At 41.0% G+C, this 18,496-nt stretch overlaps 1 protein-coding gene across 3 annotated transcripts in view; it reads right to left on the minus strand.

Annotated features, from left to right (window-relative positions):
• Positions 1 to 2,413: 2,413 nt before the first annotated feature.
• Mcm8 (minichromosome maintenance 8 homologous recombination repair factor) overlaps positions 2,414 to 18,496 on the minus strand; it is a 33,723-nt gene continuing 17,640 nt past the window's right edge. For all 3 annotated transcript variants that reach the window (XM_041670502.1, XM_041670499.1, XM_041670501.1), the window contains exons 13-19: positions 17,379 to 17,520; positions 12,929 to 13,124; positions 9,834 to 10,053; positions 8,899 to 9,108; positions 7,508 to 7,584; positions 3,424 to 3,613; positions 2,414 to 2,868 (exon numbers count right to left, since the gene is read on the minus strand). In XM_041670502.1, coding sequence (XP_041526436.1) covers positions 2,776 to 2,868; positions 3,424 to 3,613; positions 7,508 to 7,584; positions 8,899 to 9,108; positions 9,834 to 10,053; positions 12,929 to 13,124; positions 17,379 to 17,520 — 1,128 coding nt within the window. In that variant the 3' untranslated portion in view covers positions 2,414 to 2,775. The remainder of the gene's footprint in view (positions 2,869 to 3,423; positions 3,614 to 7,507; positions 7,585 to 8,898; positions 9,109 to 9,833; positions 10,054 to 12,928; positions 13,125 to 17,378; positions 17,521 to 18,496) is intronic.

An 18,496-nucleotide genomic window follows, 5' to 3' on the forward strand; every position in this document is an offset into this window, starting at 1 on the left:
CTAATCCAAGATAGATATTTTGAAAATACCTTGACTTCAAAATTTGGATCTAAGGTTATGATGCTTTGGAAAAGGTCTTCTTTTGTTTTCACAGAGGATGAAACCCTGTGGATTGCTTCTATCCCAATATGGTATGAAGGACCACGCCCTTCTGAAAGGTTGCTGTGAAAACCTTTAAAAAATTACTTCACTCAGCTGCTGACTGAGATGAATCTAGCACACAGGTTATATCATGAAAGATCTGATTAGCAGCGCCCCCATTCAGCACGAAGCAGTTTGGAGAGAAATAACTGTACTCATATTCCCAAATATTGTTTATAAATGTTCTTCTACATTTAAAGGGGGATATGATATAGATATGAATAATTTGCATTGGTATGGATTTTAAGGTCAATTTTGTTATATGTATAAGTACTTCTGATCTTGATTAAGGTATTGTGATTGTGTAGTTCATTTAAAATGTATTATATAATTAGGAAATATAGGTTGTTAATGGATAATCATCTATGATAGTAAAGCTTGTAGTCATGTTAAATTTTCTAGATATGTAGAAATATATTTCAGTTAGATAGGCATTCTTCATATCTTTCAAAGACTACAGAATATGGCATTTTAAATGTTTTAATAACGTAGGGCTTTTCAGGACAATGAGACATGTCTGCTTCTGGCAGCACCAATCTACTTCAAGAGGAAGATGGGCATCGAAGAGGCTCCTTATGGAGTTTGATAGCCATTTGGGCAAGAAACTGCTCTTGCCTGGACTGTTGCATAAACTGGACACAGAGAACCCGCAGAGAGAGGACTGCTGAACTTGCCTAAAGGTGAAATGGTCTTTCGGAGTTCCTGATTCATGAAAGCGTCTGCGAGACATTCTGCAGGACACAGCAGATAGTAACTGAACTATCTTTGAAATTTCCTTCTTCAAGGCAAAGTCTGCTGGATACTATGGGCCTGAAGGCTGAAGATGGATGCCCCAATGGTACAGAGGAACTTTGGGTGATTGTACAGGCGAGTTGTCTCTGTCATTTCTAGAGTTTTGGAAGTTGCTTACTTCTTGTTTACTTAGGTAATATTATATCCTTCTGGAGTCTTTGATGGAGATGAAGAATAGATAGGTAGTTATAGTTTTCCTTTGTTAAGGTAAAAGATAAAATAGATATAAATATTGTAATTGTAATTCTTGCTTGATAACTGTTGTTATATGTAATTTTACTATGTTAAAGTTAAAGCCTTTTTTGTTTAAAGAGAAAAAGGGGAAATGGTAGAGGAGGATCATCTGTCTATGTGTTAGTCTCACTGGTTAATTAATAACGAAAACTGCTTGGCCTGATAGGTCAGAACATAAGTAAGCGGGGAAGACAAAAGAGAATGCTGGGAGGAAGAAGGCAGTGAGGCAGATGCCATGGAGCCAGCCGCCAGGTCAGACATGCTGAATCTTTCCCGGTAAGCCAACACTTCATGGTGCTACACACATTAATAGAAATGGGTTAATCAAGATGTAAGAATTAGCCGTTAAGAGGTTAGAACTAATGGGCCAGACAGTGTTTAAATGAATACAATTTGTGTGTTGTTATTTTGGGTGTAAAGCTAGCTGTGCGGGAGCCGGGCAGGACGAAAAGCAGGCCTGCTCGCCTCCTCACTACAAGGTAGGATGGGTACTATAGAGATGAGTTAATAAGGCCACAAGGCAGAAAGTAAATGAATAGAAACGGGTTAAGTTATAAGAGCTAGTTAGAAACAAGACTAAGCTACCGGCTGAGCTTTCATCATTAAGAAGAAGTCTCCTTGTCATTTATTTGGGAACTGGCTAGCAGGACAGAAAAATCCCCCTTCATTTTGTTTCTTCAATTTTTCATTCATCCAGTTTCCTGGAAGTTTAGTATATCTCCAACCAGTGGCTCACAATGCCTGAGTGCTTATATGTGGAAGTGTTTGATGGTTACAGATATGAAGGGTGTCTTAGCTAGAGGTCCAGTTTCACTTGAGGCTTCTCACAATCTATTATCATCAATTTTGACTTTATGGGCTCTGCCTCCTTGAAGCAGACCTCAGAAAACTCCCTCGTTAGTCCATCTTTTCAAACCAATGTTTCTTGTTGTGCTTTTTCTTCTGAACTTGCAACAGAAAGAGGCTGAATGAAGATGTTCCCTGCTGCTGCCACCTTCCACAGAGGCATTTCCTGGTATAGGAATGGCATCCGTGAGGCACAAAGGTGGGTGAGCTTACAAGCTAGGTTTACATTTCTTTTATCAGTCTTCATACAATTTTGTAAACAATTATTTTCCAGAAAGGATTTTTGCTTAAGTCAAAGGATTTCTACTACTTCCAAATGAAAAGCCAAGTCAGACCCACAATAACCATAACCATAAGGGTTAGAAACAAATGAAGAGTTTTTTTGACATAAACATTTTATGAAATTCAAAGTTTAATATAAATAAAGTTTCACAAAAATACATACTCATTTGTTTATATATTACCTGGATGCCTGAGAGACACCTGATATACAAGACTATGAAGCACTAATAAAAAATGACAAGAAAAAGTATAAATAATGTTCATGTTATTTAGATAAAATAATATAAACATTTTACTTTTAGCCTTCTGGATAAATTATGGATTACTAATGTACAATCTCACCACTTCTCAGCTGACCATAACTAACATTTTTTCATTATGAGTTATATGCCATTTTTCAGACCTTTTATTTTCAGTTTTTGTAATTAAGATGATTTTAAGGTATAATAAACTACAGGTGGCCCTGACTTGGTAAGTTTGTCACATAGTTTGAAGTTGGTAAATCTTTGGACCTTTTTTTAAGAGGTAACCCTGGTCATTCAGTGATCCAATGAAGTTTTCAAAAACAGCAACCTAGAAGCAAACATCCAGAGTCAGCCCATTTAGGAACACGCCAAACATGATTTTCACATCAGTCTCTAGACAGACTCCCAACAAGTATCCTAGGCAAATAAAATAGTATATGCTTTCTATAGCACTCCAAAAAAGCAAAGAATACTTTGTCTTAACCAAAAACCCAACTTAGACTAGTGATGTGGGACAATGGTCTGTATTCTGTCAATTATATTTTAAATAAACGCTGACTGGCCAGTAGCCAGGTAGGAAGTATAAGTAGGACAACCAGACAGGAAGCAGAGGCAGGTCAATGAGAACAGGAGAATTCTGGGAAGAAGGAAGTCCTTTCCAAAGTCCTGGCCCAGCCACCGAAGAAGCAAGATGTGACTTCCCTGCCTAATAAGGTACTGAGCCACATGGCTAACACAGATAAAAATAATGGGCTAATATAAGTTATAAGAGTTAATAAGAAGCCTGAGCTAATGGGCCAATCAGTTTATAACTAATGTAGACCTCTAGTAATGAGGACCCTCTGTAATTATTACAAAAACGATCTGTTAAGTATTCAGGTACCTGAATGTTTAGTTCTTTGGCAATCTGACGAAGTTGATGATATTGAAATATATTATTGTAAGTTCTTTCAGCAATGCTGTTAAGAGCAGAAATAAATCTTTTTGCTGTTGACCTGTTGCTCATTCCAGAGCCGTGCTGGGATCGCTCAAAATCCAGGTTCCCAAATTCATCTGAGTAAGTTCCTAGCATGCTTAAAGATGGAGAAAAAAGAATTATCTCACATGGCATGGCTACAGACATTTTTGGACTGGGCTTCCAAGTCATAATAGAAGTTTGGGAATGGCTGTGAGACTTAGTTACTTTGAATTCAGTTTGATATACATTGACAGAAACATATTTTGAACACAATCACGGCTATAAAGAAAGCATTTCAGCCAGGAGTGACAGTACATGCCTACAATCCCAGTGCTCAGGAGCTAAGGCATAGAACTTCCTTGAGTTTAAAGACAGCCTCAACATAACAAGTACCAGGTCAGGTAGGGCTAAGGAAGGAGATCCTATCTCAAAACACCAAAACAAATTTGCAAACATGAAATGCAAAAGTGTAGAGTTGAAAAACAATATTACAAATAACAAAAACAGTCTTTCTGATTAATAAAACTAAAATTTCTGACCATAGCATTTTTGGCTTTCCCAGGTAAACATGTGTTATTAACTTCCACAGCATCTGCAAAGAAAAGATGTTTCAAACTACTCTAGAGTGGGCTGGAGAAATGGGTAAGATCACAGGCTGCTCTTGTAGAGGGCCCTGGTTTAAGAGCACCTACACAGCAGCTCACAAGCACCTGATATTCCATGAGATTCCATTCTCACTTCTGGCTTTGGAAGGCACTGTGCACATAGTGCCAAGATGTGTGCCGGCAAAACACCCACACCTGCTGTGGAGCAATCCTTGCACGCTGTACATATGCATTGCTCCCTCTGGTTAATAAAAGAGCAGACTGGCCAGTGGCTAGACAGGTAGAGGCTAGGAGGGACTTGTAGACAACAAAAGAGCAGAAAAAAGAAAGAGAAGTCTCAGGAGTTGCAAGGAGACATAGGGAGAAACAAGGTGAAACTGTTGTGTTGAAAAAAGGCCATCATGTGGCAGAGTGTAGATAAGAAATATGGGTTAAGTTATAAAAACTAGTTAGTAACAAGCCTGAGCTGTCGGCCAAACATTCATTATAATTAACAATAAGTTTCTGTGATTATTTGGGAAGCAGCTGGAAAGTCTGCCTCCACATACCCATAAAAAAAAAAAGCTTAAAAATAAATTCTCTAGGAATAAGCTTAAGTTCATGCTGACTTGCAGTGATGACAGACACTAGTCCCATTTCTCTTCTGTTTGATTTTTACAGTATCACCAAAAAAGGGAAATACATCTGACAGAGAGTTTTGGCTGGAGTCTGTAAACACCCATTACAGACGGAATTAACCACGATGTAATCCAGCTCTACTGCTGAGTCCATCTGTACAATGGGACACATAAAACTCATTGCCAGTTTAACAAGTGAAGGTTTTTACTCAGGAATTATCAAATATGTATTGGTCACCTGTTAGGAAGTGGGCTCCGGGTGGTAAACAAATCTAATCACTGTTCCTTCTTCTTTTTTTTTTTTTTTAAAGATTCTTTTTTTTTTTAATATTTATTTATTTATTATGTATACAATATTCTGTCTGTGTGTATGCCTGAAGGCCAGAAGAGGGCACCAGACCTCATTTCAGATGGTTGTGAGCCACCATGTGGTTGCTGGGAATTGAACTCAAGACCTTTGGAAGAGCAGGCAATGCTCTTAACCGCTGAGCCATCTCTCCAGCCCCTCACTGTTCCTTCTTAAGGAGTCCTTAGGAATGACCTTCAAAGGTCATGGTCTGTTCCTCCACTAGAGAAGAAACTGTACACACAGAAATGTGTATCACTCAAGAAGACAGGAGCACATGACAGAACAGGGCACGTTATTCACGACCTTCAGGCTTAACCCACCTGACTCACATAACAAGCTGACGTTCCTCTATTGTTGGAGATGCTCTGAGTACTGACATGGCAATTCTTCTTGTTTACCACAGGCATCCTCCTAGTCACCTTGTGCTTTGGTAATTATCCTTACTCCTTTTACAGACAAGGACAGTTTTGGCAGAAAGACAAATGACTTTCCGAATGTTAGCATTACTAATGAGTGACACCTGGGATTTTGATCCGTGCTCTCTTGCTTCCATTTGAAAAAAAGATACATAAAATATTTGACATACTCCCCTGAATCGGAAAAGCTCACAGCAACCTAGTCTCAGTAGGCAATACTACTTCTAGAATATTTCCAATTGTGTAAGAATACTCATATAAGCTGTTTATTAAGTAAAAACATTTACTTTTCAAAAAATGTCCAAGTATATATTATGCTAACTCAGATGAACTATGTCATGGTTCATATTTTTCTTATTCAGGTTTCTGCTTCCCAGAAATTAAAAGTATAATTTCACAGAATAACATGTTAATGGTGGTTTCAATAACACAGAAGAGATAGGAACTAAAAAGGGCAAATTTTTTAAAGAGTACTTTAATTGATGAATTAACGAAGTATGTTTAATAACACATGCTAGCCATGACTGTGGGCCCTGGAAAGACACTGGTAAACATGATAAGGTCCTTTCTCTCATACACTAAGAAAGCATGTTAGTTTAACAGATCTGAACTTGATGTGTTAGCCGGTCTCAATCTCTGAGAATGCTAGGCAATCCTAAGCACTGGTCGAACTATTCTCTCCCCTTGTTGCTGACACAGTGAATGAAAGAGAAGGCTGTGCTTCCGCAGACTGGTTATAAAAGCGGGGAACAAGCACAGTTACTGCTCAAGCTCTAGTGGACGACAGGTGCCCTTCTACGTAAGTCTGCTTATGTACCTGTGGGAAGAAGGCACAGGTAAGGCCAGAGCCATCATGAGCACAGCAAAGCAAGGTGAAGCCTCCCTCCTGGGAAAGGGGGGAGAGCAGTCATTCATCAATGCCACACTCCTGAACAACCACAAGGACAGCACAAGAGCCAGACCCCAACAACATCTCTGTGACTTCTCATCTGCGCAGTAGTACTTTCTCATCAGGTCGCAAGCTCACAAATAGCAACTCAGAAACTTATTAATTATGAAGGCTTGGCCATTAGCTTAGGCTTGTTCCACTAGCTCTTATAACTTAAACTAATGTGCTTTATTAATCTATGTTCTCCATGGCTCAGCTACCTCTACTTTGTACCATATGTCCTACCACTTCATTGTGACCCTGGCGTCTCTCTGGTGGAATCTTCCTGCTTACACTTCTCCTCTTCCTCTCTCTCACTAGAAATCCTGTCTATACCCCTTCCCCCCGCCTAGTTATTGGCTATTCACAACAGATCTGATCTCAGTTTATGGCATGAGTCAGAGGAAGGGGATCTATGCAGCCTTTAATATCATCAGATCTGAGGACAGCAGTGCCCGCCAACATGCACTACATCAGCACTGACAGAACACTACTATCACTGTGTGTATGCATGCCACAGCACAAGAGCGGAAGTCAACTTTGTGGAGTTGGGTCTCTCCTTCCACATTTATGTTGTTTCCAGGAATCAAATCATCCAATTTGTATGCCAAGAACTTTTACTGAACTGAACCACCTTGTAGTCCCTTTGATATAACGTGCCATAGCAGCCTCTTCAACTATACAGAACTGTGGTTCAGGGTCAGAGAGAAACTGGCAAAGCACCCTGACATGAAGCAAATTCAGTAATCTATACAATTTATCTTTGAAGAAATAGAAATTACCTGTCAAGAACACCAAAAGGAAGAAAGGAAAAAAGGAAGGACAGAAAGAGGAGATAGGGAGAAAGGAGGGAGGGAAGGAGGGAGTGAGGATTGGGGGAGAAAGTTGAGAAAGAAAAAGAGAAACGTAAAAAATACAAAATTTAAGTGGCCAGCAAGATAACTGAACAGGTTAAGGCATTTGACAGGTCTGACAGCATTGGTTCAATCCATGGGACACACATGGATGAAGAACAAAACCTGGCTCCAGTTGTCCTCTGATGACCACACATGTGTATGCACTGCCCCCAAATGTAAAATTAGTGTTAATCTTACCTGTGTTTCATAATTTCAATTATATCTTCAGCATCTTCTTTAGTTGCTTCCTCTCTCAATTCTAACCTTGCTCGTGCCTATGAAAGAAAACAACTATTTTAAAATAAATGATAAATACTGTAACCATTGATTGTGCTAGTGCGTCGTATCTAAGCTTCATTATTCACTGCATTTCACTGTATGGGAAGGGCTGGTGGTGAGTGTGCTCAAAATACACTGTATGCATGTGTGCAATTCTCAAAGGATAAAAATTAGAAAAGTAGTCGGGCGGTGGTGGCGCACGCCTTTAATCCCAGCATTCAGAAGGCAGAGGCAGGCGGATCTCAGTGAGTTTGAGGCCAGCCTGGTCTACAGGGCGAGTTCCAGAACAGGCACCAAAGCTACACAAAGAAACCCTGCCTCAAAAAACAAAAACAAAAAATTAGAAAAATGTACAAATAGCTTAAAATATAACCAAAATTTACTTTTACCTACTAATATTTTTTCTGAGTGTTCATTTTATGAGTTTTGGTTATGAAAATGTGTTTTTGTCTTTGCCTTTTATTTTCAGGAAAACACAGTTTATTTAAACTCAAATAACAGAGGTGTCAATCATATTTTAGAATCAAAAGAACCTTACCATTCACTGCAGCTAATTTTAACTGCAACAGTACTCAGAGCACCATGCAATGTGACAAACAGTGCTCTTAGAAAGGCTGCCTACACCTACCAACCTGTCACACAATCAAATCAAGTAGTCAAGACACTCGACATATTCCATGTTCCCATATGCTCAACTTGGAAGCCTAGGATTCTGGGTAATCTAACCACTTTTCAGACACTCCAGCAATCTACAGTGTCATTAAAAAAACTGACATTGCTTGGCATAACTGGTACCTAGAAAGAAATCTATAGCTTTAATATGCTACCAAAGTAACTAAATCTTCTTTAAAAAACTTTTATTCATCCTTTTTTATTTTTTTAATTTTTTAATGTCTCCTAGACAGAAGATCTAATCAATAGTTCAATAGTGAAGAAAACTGATCAAAAGAAATCATAGTATCACAGACACATACATTCTCTCTCTCTCTCTCTCTCTCTCTCTCTCTCTCTCACACACACACACACACACACACACACACACACACACACACACACCCTCTCTTACAGTACTGGAGATTGAACATGCTGAGAAAGCACTCAAGACCACTAAACTATGTCATCTCTTTGTTGATTTTTGAGACATATCACATACTAGGTAACCTAGTCTGGCCTTGGACTCAATCTGTAGTCTAGGCGTGCCTTCAATTTGCAATCCTCCTGCCTCAGCATCCTAAGTAACTGAACTTATAGGTTGAGCTCCTTCCCTCTTCCTCAAGTCACAGAAAGCATGAATATAGGGAAATGCAAACCTCTGTGAGACGGATCAAAGATTCCAGCTGCCGGGTGGTGATGGGTGAGCTGCTCATGCGTTGGCTCTGCTTGCGAAGCTCCAGGTAGAAGTCCTGAAGAGCCTGGGCAGCTTCTATGGATAACCTTGGGTGGACATACTGCCGTGCATAACCAACATACTTCCTCAACAGCTGATGTGGAATTGGATCTATTTTCTCTCCAGGAGCCACCTAGAGTAGAATTTTAAAATAAAAAAATTAAAAAAAAAAAGTTACGGGGGCTGGAGAGATGGCTCAGAGGTTAAGAGCACTGCCTGCTCTTCCAAAGGTCCTGAGTTTAATTCCCAGCAACCACATGGTGGCTCATAGCCATCTGTAATGGGGTCTGGTGCCCTCTTCTTGCCTGCAGGCATACACACAGACAGAAAATTGTATAAATAAATAAATAAATATTTTTTTAAAAAGTTACATTGTTTAGGTAAATTAGGAAGTTCCAAAACTTCTCCAAATAAACAAAACACTATGGTTACAGCTTCCAATCCCAGCCTTGGATCAGTGGTTCTCAACCTTCCTAATGCTGCGACCCTTTAATTCCTCAGATTGTGGTGACACCCAACCATAAAATTATTTCGTTGCTACTTCATAACTTATTTTGTTCTTATAAATCGTAATGTAAATTTGTGATATGCAGGATATCTGATATGCAACCCCCCAAAAAGAGTCGTGACCCAGTTTGAGAACCACTGCCTCAAATTCCAGAATACCAGGTAAATATCTAGGGATGAGGAGGAAGGTGGATTTTATTTTGGGGGAGGGGTAGATGCTGAGGATTAAATCTAGAGCTCTATTCATGCTAAGCACATAATATACCACTATGACATACTCCAAGCCCCCATCACACATAGAATTTACACATTTAAGCACAATGAAACTAAATGATTAAGAAATAGGAATACCTTTAATCTTTCTGATAATGGTTTCTCAGAAACTACTTCAAGTACCGAAGTGTTTGAATCTTGACTGAGCGTCCGAGCTACTGTGGCACTGCTAATGGTTTTCTGCTTCCCAGCTCTTATTGCGATCACATGTTCAGAAAGAAAGTAGTCATGCTGCTCATTTGGTGTATCTAACAAGATAAAGACCAAATCGAATCTGGACAGTAGGGCACTCCCCATCCTAGGAGGTAGGGAAGAAAGAAGCAGTAAAACCTAAGAAAGTGTTGACTTGTTTACTAGTTCCATGCAGAACTTCTAAGGAACAGTCAATCTTCAGGTTCAAGAAATAAGCTTTCCTCATAGCTGTGTGTTCCCACTCCTCACATACACTGGACAGCTGTGGAGGTGGTCTTTCCTCATACAGCAAAGTCACTGAGACCTACACGCTCATGGACACAAAGCCTATCTATAAGAGCTTTCATAGCTCTTTTTGACATTTTTTGCCTGCATGTGTGTCTATGAGCCAGCGGTGTGCCTGGTGCCTGTGCAAGTCAGAAGAGGATGTTGGATGCCCTGGACCTAGAATCAGGTGATGGAGGAGGGTCATCTGTCTATGTGTTACTTTCACTGGTTAATAAAGAAACTGCCTTAGCCCTTTGATAAGACAGAAAATTAGGTGGGCAGAGTAGACAGAACAGAATGCTAGGAAGAAGGGAAGTGAGGCAGATGCAATGAAGCTCCGACCCAAGATGGACAAGGCTAGAATCTTCCCGGTAAGCCACCACCTCATGGTGCTACACACATTTATAGAAATGGGTTAATCAAGATGTGAGAGTTAGCCAGTAAAAGACTGGAGATAATGGGCCAGGCAGTGTTTAAAAGAATACTATTTGTGTGTTGTTGTTTCGGGTGTTAAGCTAGCTGTGCAGGAGCTGGGCAGGACGAAAAGCAGGCCTGCTCGCCTCATCACTACAATCAGAGATGGTTGTGAGCTGGTACGTGCATGCTAGGAACCAAGCCCAGGTCTTCTACAAGAGAAGCAAGTGCTCTTTAACTGCTGAGCCATATTTCCAGCCATGCTTTGATGGCTTATCTCATCCAAACGCTGTCTCTCCAGTACTCGTGTTCAGCTAAACACAACAGAGTAAAGATGCTACACTCTTTTAGGCATCACACTGAGCCCACTGACCAGGAGCTTTCCTATTTATAACAAGAAAAACCAATCTAGGCTGTTTAAAATGTTTGATGAAACCACCAAAGAATGTGCTAAAAACAGAACCAAGTCTGATGTAGGTTTTGTTCACCAGGATTATACAGACTTTATAAAACATAATATCATTATTTTACTAAGGGAAATCCATTAACAGAAGATTGGATTTGTTGGAAGCAATGAAAAAACACTGTAAATTTCCAAGTGCAATTGTGTTCTATTTTTTACTTAAAAAATTTCCTCTTTAGATGTATGTGTGTGTGTGGTACCATGAAGCATGTGTGGAATACACGGGAGTTGGTTCTGGAATAAACCTTTACCTTGATCTTGTTAACCTGACAATTTCTATTTTAGGTGTATAAATTTCTTAAATCTATTATTATAATTATTTATTTATTTTTGGTTTTTCAAACAGGGTTTCCATATATAACGCTGGCTGTTCTGGAATTCACTTTGTAGACAACACTGGCCCCTCAGAAATCCACCTGCCTCTGCCACCAGAGTGCTGGGATTAAAGGTGTGCACAACCACGACCTGGCAAATTTCTTATTTATGCATTCATGTATGTATATATGTATATATAGGGTTGGTTTTTTTTTTTTTATACAGAGTCCACAACCACCACCTGGCAAAATTTCTTATCTATCTTAAATTTATTTATTTATGTTTTTTGGACACAGGGTCTCACTATGCAGCCCAGGTTGGCCTCGAACTCACAGAAGATTCACCTGTCTCTGCCTCCCAAGTGCTGGGATTAAGGGCGTGTGCCACCACACCCTGCTCAGATGTATAACTTATTTAACATTAGCTGTGGACAGCATCACACGCCTGTAGCTTCTATAGACGAGAAGATAGTGGAAGACAAAGGAAGACAGCAAGGGTCACTTAAACCTATGGATTTAGGACTAGCAATGAGTAACAGTGAGATTCCCCATTTCAAAAACAAAGGGGAATGGGAGAGGTTGGAGAGATGGCTCAGTACCCACAGCACTCAGGTTCCAGGGGAATCCAACACCCTCTTCTGACATGCAGGCAAAATACCAATACACATAAAATAAAAACAAATAAATCTTTAAGAAAAAGTAAATTTCCGAAAGAAGAAAAGAGAAATAAGCTGCTCTAGTAAGGCCTAGTTTTCCCTGAGATACTGTCTTCTCACCTTTATGTTTTTCTCTTACACACATTGCATTCACCCTGTACAAAATGAATTAGAAGTGGAAGCACAAGCCAGGAGGTGGTGGTGCACACCTTTAATCCCAGCATTCAGGAGATAGAGGCAGGTAGGTCTCTGTGAATTGAAGGCCAGCCTGAGCTAGAGAAAGTTCCAGGTCAAGTGTACACAGACAAACACTGTCTCAAACAAACAAAAAACAAGACCAAAAAAGAGGAAGTACAAAGTGAACTTTGTTCTTGAAAGAGAGCACACCCCTTAAGTACACAGCAGGGCCTTCTTAGCTAAGCAGACAGGGATCCTTTATCAGGGTGTGCAAAGCCACTAGCTTCTCACTGCTGCTTCCCACTATTCGGTCTCACTGAGTTTAAATGATTTCTGATTTTTGATGGTGTTAACACTGCAGTGCACATTCCACACACGTCTATGGAGTTGCTAACTATGATCAGGATTTCCTAAGCATAGAGTACTTAGAATAAACAGAATTACAGAATCATACAAGGTGGTTTTCAACATGTGGAGGACATGAGGATTCTTTCTCACTCCTTTAACATAGGTAACTGCATCTAAAACCTTGGCCTGTCTGGTAGGCTATCTGTGGCACCTCACTGTTTTTTCCGGACTTTAGCGCATTTCTGGACATTTACTGGAGACCTGTAACTTGTGTGAGCTATCCACTGATATGCCCAGCTACCTTTTCCCTAGTGATCACAGCACACATTTGAAGAGACTTACTTCAAATTCTCAGAAACTGTTTTGGCTTTATTGTAGTGTCCTCCAACTGGATTTGCAGCAGCAATAATGGAAGTCCTTGCAGGGAGGCTGCAAACCACACCAGCTTTAGCAAGGCTAATGCTCTGCTGTTCCATGGCTTCTAACAAGGCTTGATGTTGATTCCCCATCTTATCAAATTCGTCTATTCCACAAATGCCTACAAGCACAGTAGGAAAAAAGACAAAAACATCTTTCTCTGGTCAGGTTTTAAATCTGTAAGGCAGAGGTTACTGCACAATGATTATTTCCATTTATTTGTAGAACTTAAAATATCAAGAGTTAGTGAGAACTGCCATTTGTTTTATCTTATTACTAAAGCTTGTGCTTATTCACCATTCCCTGTAGGTAACACACTATGTGGTGGCTCCATATATGAAGATACGCAAGTCTTAAAATGCATCAAGACCTAATCAGTCAGGTAAGACCCAGACGTCTAAGAAATGTACTTCTCAAACCACTTAGGATATGCAAGATTAAGTGCCTGCTTTCTGGAGCACAGTCTAGCTAAACTAGGAGAACTGAAAGGGCTGAAGGTAAAGGTATGCCTTCAGCTGAGTCTTTGGGGGACTGTAGGCAACATGATTCAGGTGGAAGAACATAGCTCCAGGCAGAAGGCACAAACATGGCTCAGTAAAGGGAGGTATTGATTGATGACACTTGCAGGGACTCTTAACACATAGTACCACCACTGAAGGTTTTCTGAGTACCAGGGATGCCTGAAGCACAAGTTACTGGGGTCATTAGCACATCTGGTAGTGCGCTTTCTCCCACTTGTGCACACCAGTTGGGGGATTCTCTGGAGGGCTTTCGCAAGGTTAGACTCATTTATACTCTGCAGTCACCTAATCCTTGCCAGCTAAGCACATATGAGAAATAACTGCTTTTTAGCTTGTTCACGTTTCAAGACCTATACATCTAGTTTGTGGTGCTGGGGCTTGAACCTACGGCACATTAGAACCAGAGCTCTCTCACATCCTTCAATTCAATCCAGTGCCACTTCTGGGTTCCTACTTCATGGAACCGATTTCCCTTTGTGCAGCATTTCCTTTCCGTCATCTCTACAGATGCCCACGTCTAGTTATTTAGACCTTTGCTCTTTTCTTCATATTCACTGAAGCTAGTAGAAGCCTTTCCTCTACATCCTCTCATTTGGCAGGGTCAGTTTCCTATATTGATTATCAATTTTTATTTTTATGTTTTTGGCTTTTTCAAGACAAGGTTTCTCAGTGTTAATAGTCCTAGCTGCCCTGCAACTTGCTTTGTAGACCAGGCTGGCCTCGAACTCAAGAGATCTGCCTGTCTCTGCTTCTTGAGTGCTGGAATTACAAGCATGTGTCACCACCATCCAGCAATTTCTTAATCTAGTATCTTTATCTCATTTTATTTCATCTCTTTGTCTCATTTTATTTCATTAAATTCATGTTCTCGTTAAGTTTCTTGGGAACTTTTCATTTGTACATGGATTTCAGTTTTGTGCAGACAGGGAACTTTGTTACCTTGTTTATCCTGTTCATGTTTACTGGCTGTTCTGCTCAAGCCTGTTTATACTGTTGTTCCTACCAGTACTTTTCCTTCTCTAACTATGATCCACCCTATCCCCTTGTGTGTTAGTTTATAGACTAGGTTGTTGACTACATTTTGGTACCCTGCAAGCGACTCAGGAAGGGGAAACAAGAGTGACTGGACTCTGCCCCCTCTCTTCCTCTGCTGAGAGGGCTCACCCATCCATGAGGAAGGCACGAGGCTGCTCAGCAGAGCACTAGGACAGTGAACCTCCCTCCGGGGTTGGCTGTGTGTACATCACGCTTCCTGTGCTGCCCCGCTGTCCTGTCCATGCCTCTGACAACGATGTTACTGGAAATTCTTAGTTTTTTGCACATTTCCTCCCAAGCGGGGATGAGGTGGGAACAAAATCAAGCAACTCCCTCTCTTGGCTCCTTCTTCACAAAGTATAAAGCGAGGCAGCCAACTTTTTCTGAAAGGGTCCATAAGTATCTTAGGTTCAGAAGGCCATAGTTTACATACACTTATGGTTGTTTTTTTTTTTTGTTTTTGTTGTTGTTGTTGTTTTCGTTGTTCGTTTGGTTGGTTGGTTTTTCTGTACAATTCTTTATAACTATATTTTAAAAAGTTTTAGCTTTACAAGCCCAATACAGGGCTCCACCTATGGACTGAAGTCTGCTGTCCCCTGGTGTCAGTTGGTTTTTTTGAGACACGGTTTCTCTGTAGCTTTGGAGCCTGTCCTGGAACTAGCTCTTGTTACCAGGCTGGTCTCGAACTCACAGAGATCTGCCTGCCTCTGCCTCCCGAGTGCTGGGATTAAAGGCGTGCGCCACCACTGCCCGGCTTGTCGGCTGATTTTAAAGGTCTCATCAGATAGCCTGGATGATCTATTAAGCCTCAGAATCATGGTTCCTCCTCAGTTTCCTGACGGCTGAGATCACAGGCATGTTCTCATCCCAGGGATTTTTTTTTATTTGTTTTTTCTTATTTTATGTGTATGAGTATTTTGCCTGTATGTATATTAAGTGTACCACAAGTGTGCCTGGCACCGAAGGAGCTAAGAGGGTGTCAAATCCCCTGGAACTGGAGTTACAGATAGTTATGAGGCATCGTGTGGGTGCTGGGAAATGAGCCCAGGTCCTCCCTGAGAGAACAAGTGTTCTTAATTGCTGAGCCATCTCTCCAGTCCCAGCCCATAGTGAAAACCATGAACTAGAACCACCCTCAACTCTTCAGCTTGTGTGAGTACAAACATTAAGTCACAAAATTTAATACGTAAACCTCTTCTGGTCATTTCATCAGATGCTGAAGGAAAATACCCTTCTTCCTTCCTTTTTCCTCTCCTCTCCTCCCCTCCCCTCCTCTTCTTTTTCCTTTCCTTTTTCCTTTTTCAAGACAAGGTTTCTCTGTGTGGTTTTGGAGCCTGTCCTGGAACTTGCCCTGTACACCATGTTGGCCTCAAACTCACAGAGATCTGCCTGCCTATACCTCCTGAGTGATGGGATTAAAGGTGCGCACCACTACCATCTAACTAGAAAGACTATTTTTTAAAAGCTTTATATTTCCTTTTTAACCTCGCAGCCTTTGTAAAGATTTTAGCAGGACCCTGTTTGTTGCTAGAACTCAGTCCTGTTGGTATTTGTAAAATTCCTTTCTACCTAGTTAGCCTCACAGTGTTTAGTTAATCTAAATATATGCAAACCATGGAACTAACATTTCACATCTTACATTTCATTAGTGGTTGTACACCTAACCCTCTAATCACCCCGCCTTCTAAGAAGCAGCCTGGCAGTCTGACAGCTAACTACCCTTACATGACTACTTCCTTCAGCTGAGACCTCAGGGAAAGCACTGCGACTCTGACAAGCACCAGACCAACGCCTGCTTCAGCAGATACTTGCTGATTACTAGCTGTACACCAGTGGCATGCTCCACGCATGCAGAATAGCACCAGAGATAAAATCGCCCTCCCCTTGTGAATTTATCTGGCCAGTAAGAGGCAGACAACTGAAAACGTGGTGATAACCGCTCTGGAAGGAAAAGGCAGTCATGTCAATGAGAACAGATTCTGCCACAGAAGAAGGCCGAGATGGAGATCAATACAGTGAAACTATTTAAGTCACATCTCTAAGTTCATGGGGCAGTTCTTCTAGAACACAAGTTGCCATCCATCTTCTTTCCTGTTTCAAGGTAATTAGAACAATTTTGAGCTAAGTAACAGTAAGGCTCTCACTGGGTACTCACTGTACACATACACACTAAGCAATGGGAACAAGGCAGTCTACAGGCTAGTTCAATCCACTCCATAAGGAACTTACCACAGAACTCTACAGAAATGACAGGGATATCAAGTGGGAGGGGTAGAAACCGTCCATGTTTTATCTGAATATTTAATTACAACATATATTTGCTGTAAGATTCTGAAAACAAACCAGTTTCAATTGTGTAACAGAAATAAAAATGGCAGTACTGTATGTTCAATTATTTGACACTCATTGTCAATCTACTGGTTGGGACAGTGCTGTCTAAATGGCTCTCAAACTAAAGTAAATTTATCGAAATGAAGAAAGTACGCCAGAGGTGGTGCATGTGCCTCTAATTCCAGCACTTAGGTGACAGAGACTGGAGGTAATCCGATTTACACAGCAAGCCCACTGTCCCAAGAAGTAAAGTTTCTATTTTGTTTTGGAGGGTTTTTTGTTTTGTTTTTATCATTTCTTGAGACAGGGTTTCTCTGTTTAACAATCCTGGCTATCCTGGAACTCACTTTGTAGACCAGACTGCTCACAAGCTCATAGAGATTCGCCTCCCTCTGCCTCCTGAGTGCCGGCGTTAAAGGCATGCATCACCACTGCTCATCTAAAGGAAGTTTTTAAGCCCAGAACTATTAATCCCTTTTGTCTCTCACCTTGGTCACCAAGTACCAGAGCACCAGCTTCCAAAGCAAAATCTCCAGAGGAACTGTCTTTTGAAAGAGTTACAGTCAGCCCAGAGCTGGTGGTGGTATTTCCACAGACATACACACCACGGGGCGCCACATTGCATGCTGCCTATTAAAAACAAAAGGGTTAAAAGAATCATTCAGAGGGATGGAAAAACTGGCTCATTTTTGTTGCCATGCAGCATAAGAACCTACGTCCAGATCCCCAGCTCCCTTGTAAAAGCCAGACGAAGCGCTGTAACGTTCAGAATCCCAGAGCTTCTGGAGTAGAAACACGTAGATCCTAGGGACTTGCTGGCCATACATTCTACTCAACATGAAAAGCTCCAAAGTTCAGTGAGAGAGCCCATCTCAAAGAGTAATGTGCAGAGTGATAGAAGACACTGGCTGCCTCCACACAGTAACACACAGGCAGGCAGGCAGGAGCGCGCACACACAGTTAAAAAAGAATCACTGACCACAGTCAACAGTTCAAACCCTGGTAGTGTTGCACATGCTAAGTAAGGGCTCTATCCCTGAATTTTTTTTTTTGATGGATATTTCTTATATTTTGGCTGTGAGCCTACCCTTTAATGGCTGAGCCATCTCTCCAGCCCTGATGGATATTTCTGTGTGTGCACCACAAATGCACTGGTGCCTACAGAAGCCAGAAAGAGGGTACTGGTTTCCTGGAGATGGAATTACAGGTGATTCTGAGTCACCTGACAAGGGTACTGGGAACCAAACTTGGGTCCTCTGGAATAGCAGCAAATATTTTCAACTTCTGAGCCAGTTGTTTCTCCCCAAGACAGGGTCTCACATAGCTGAGCTGTCCTCTTCAGAGTCACTATGTGGTACAGAGGATGACCCTGGAGTGCTGATTTTACAAGGGTACACAACCACAGCTGTCCTGTGTGACAAGCATTCTATCAACTGAGCTACACTCGCAGGCCTCTTTGTTAGTCTGTTTTGAGAAGTCTCACCATGATCTGAGAGTGGGGTGGTTTACTAAGTGGTCAGAAGAAAGTAGGAACATAAATGCTAAGTGTTTCCCAGTAGTGCTGTTCTAAAACATGGCCTCTAATATTATAGCTTTTTAAAATTGT

Source organism: Microtus oregoni, unplaced genomic scaffold, assembly GCF_018167655.1.
Source record: "Microtus oregoni isolate MIOR12 unplaced genomic scaffold, Mior012 000020F_ref0000438, whole genome shotgun sequence".
Taxonomy (NCBI): domain Eukaryota; kingdom Metazoa; phylum Chordata; class Mammalia; order Rodentia; family Cricetidae; genus Microtus; species Microtus oregoni.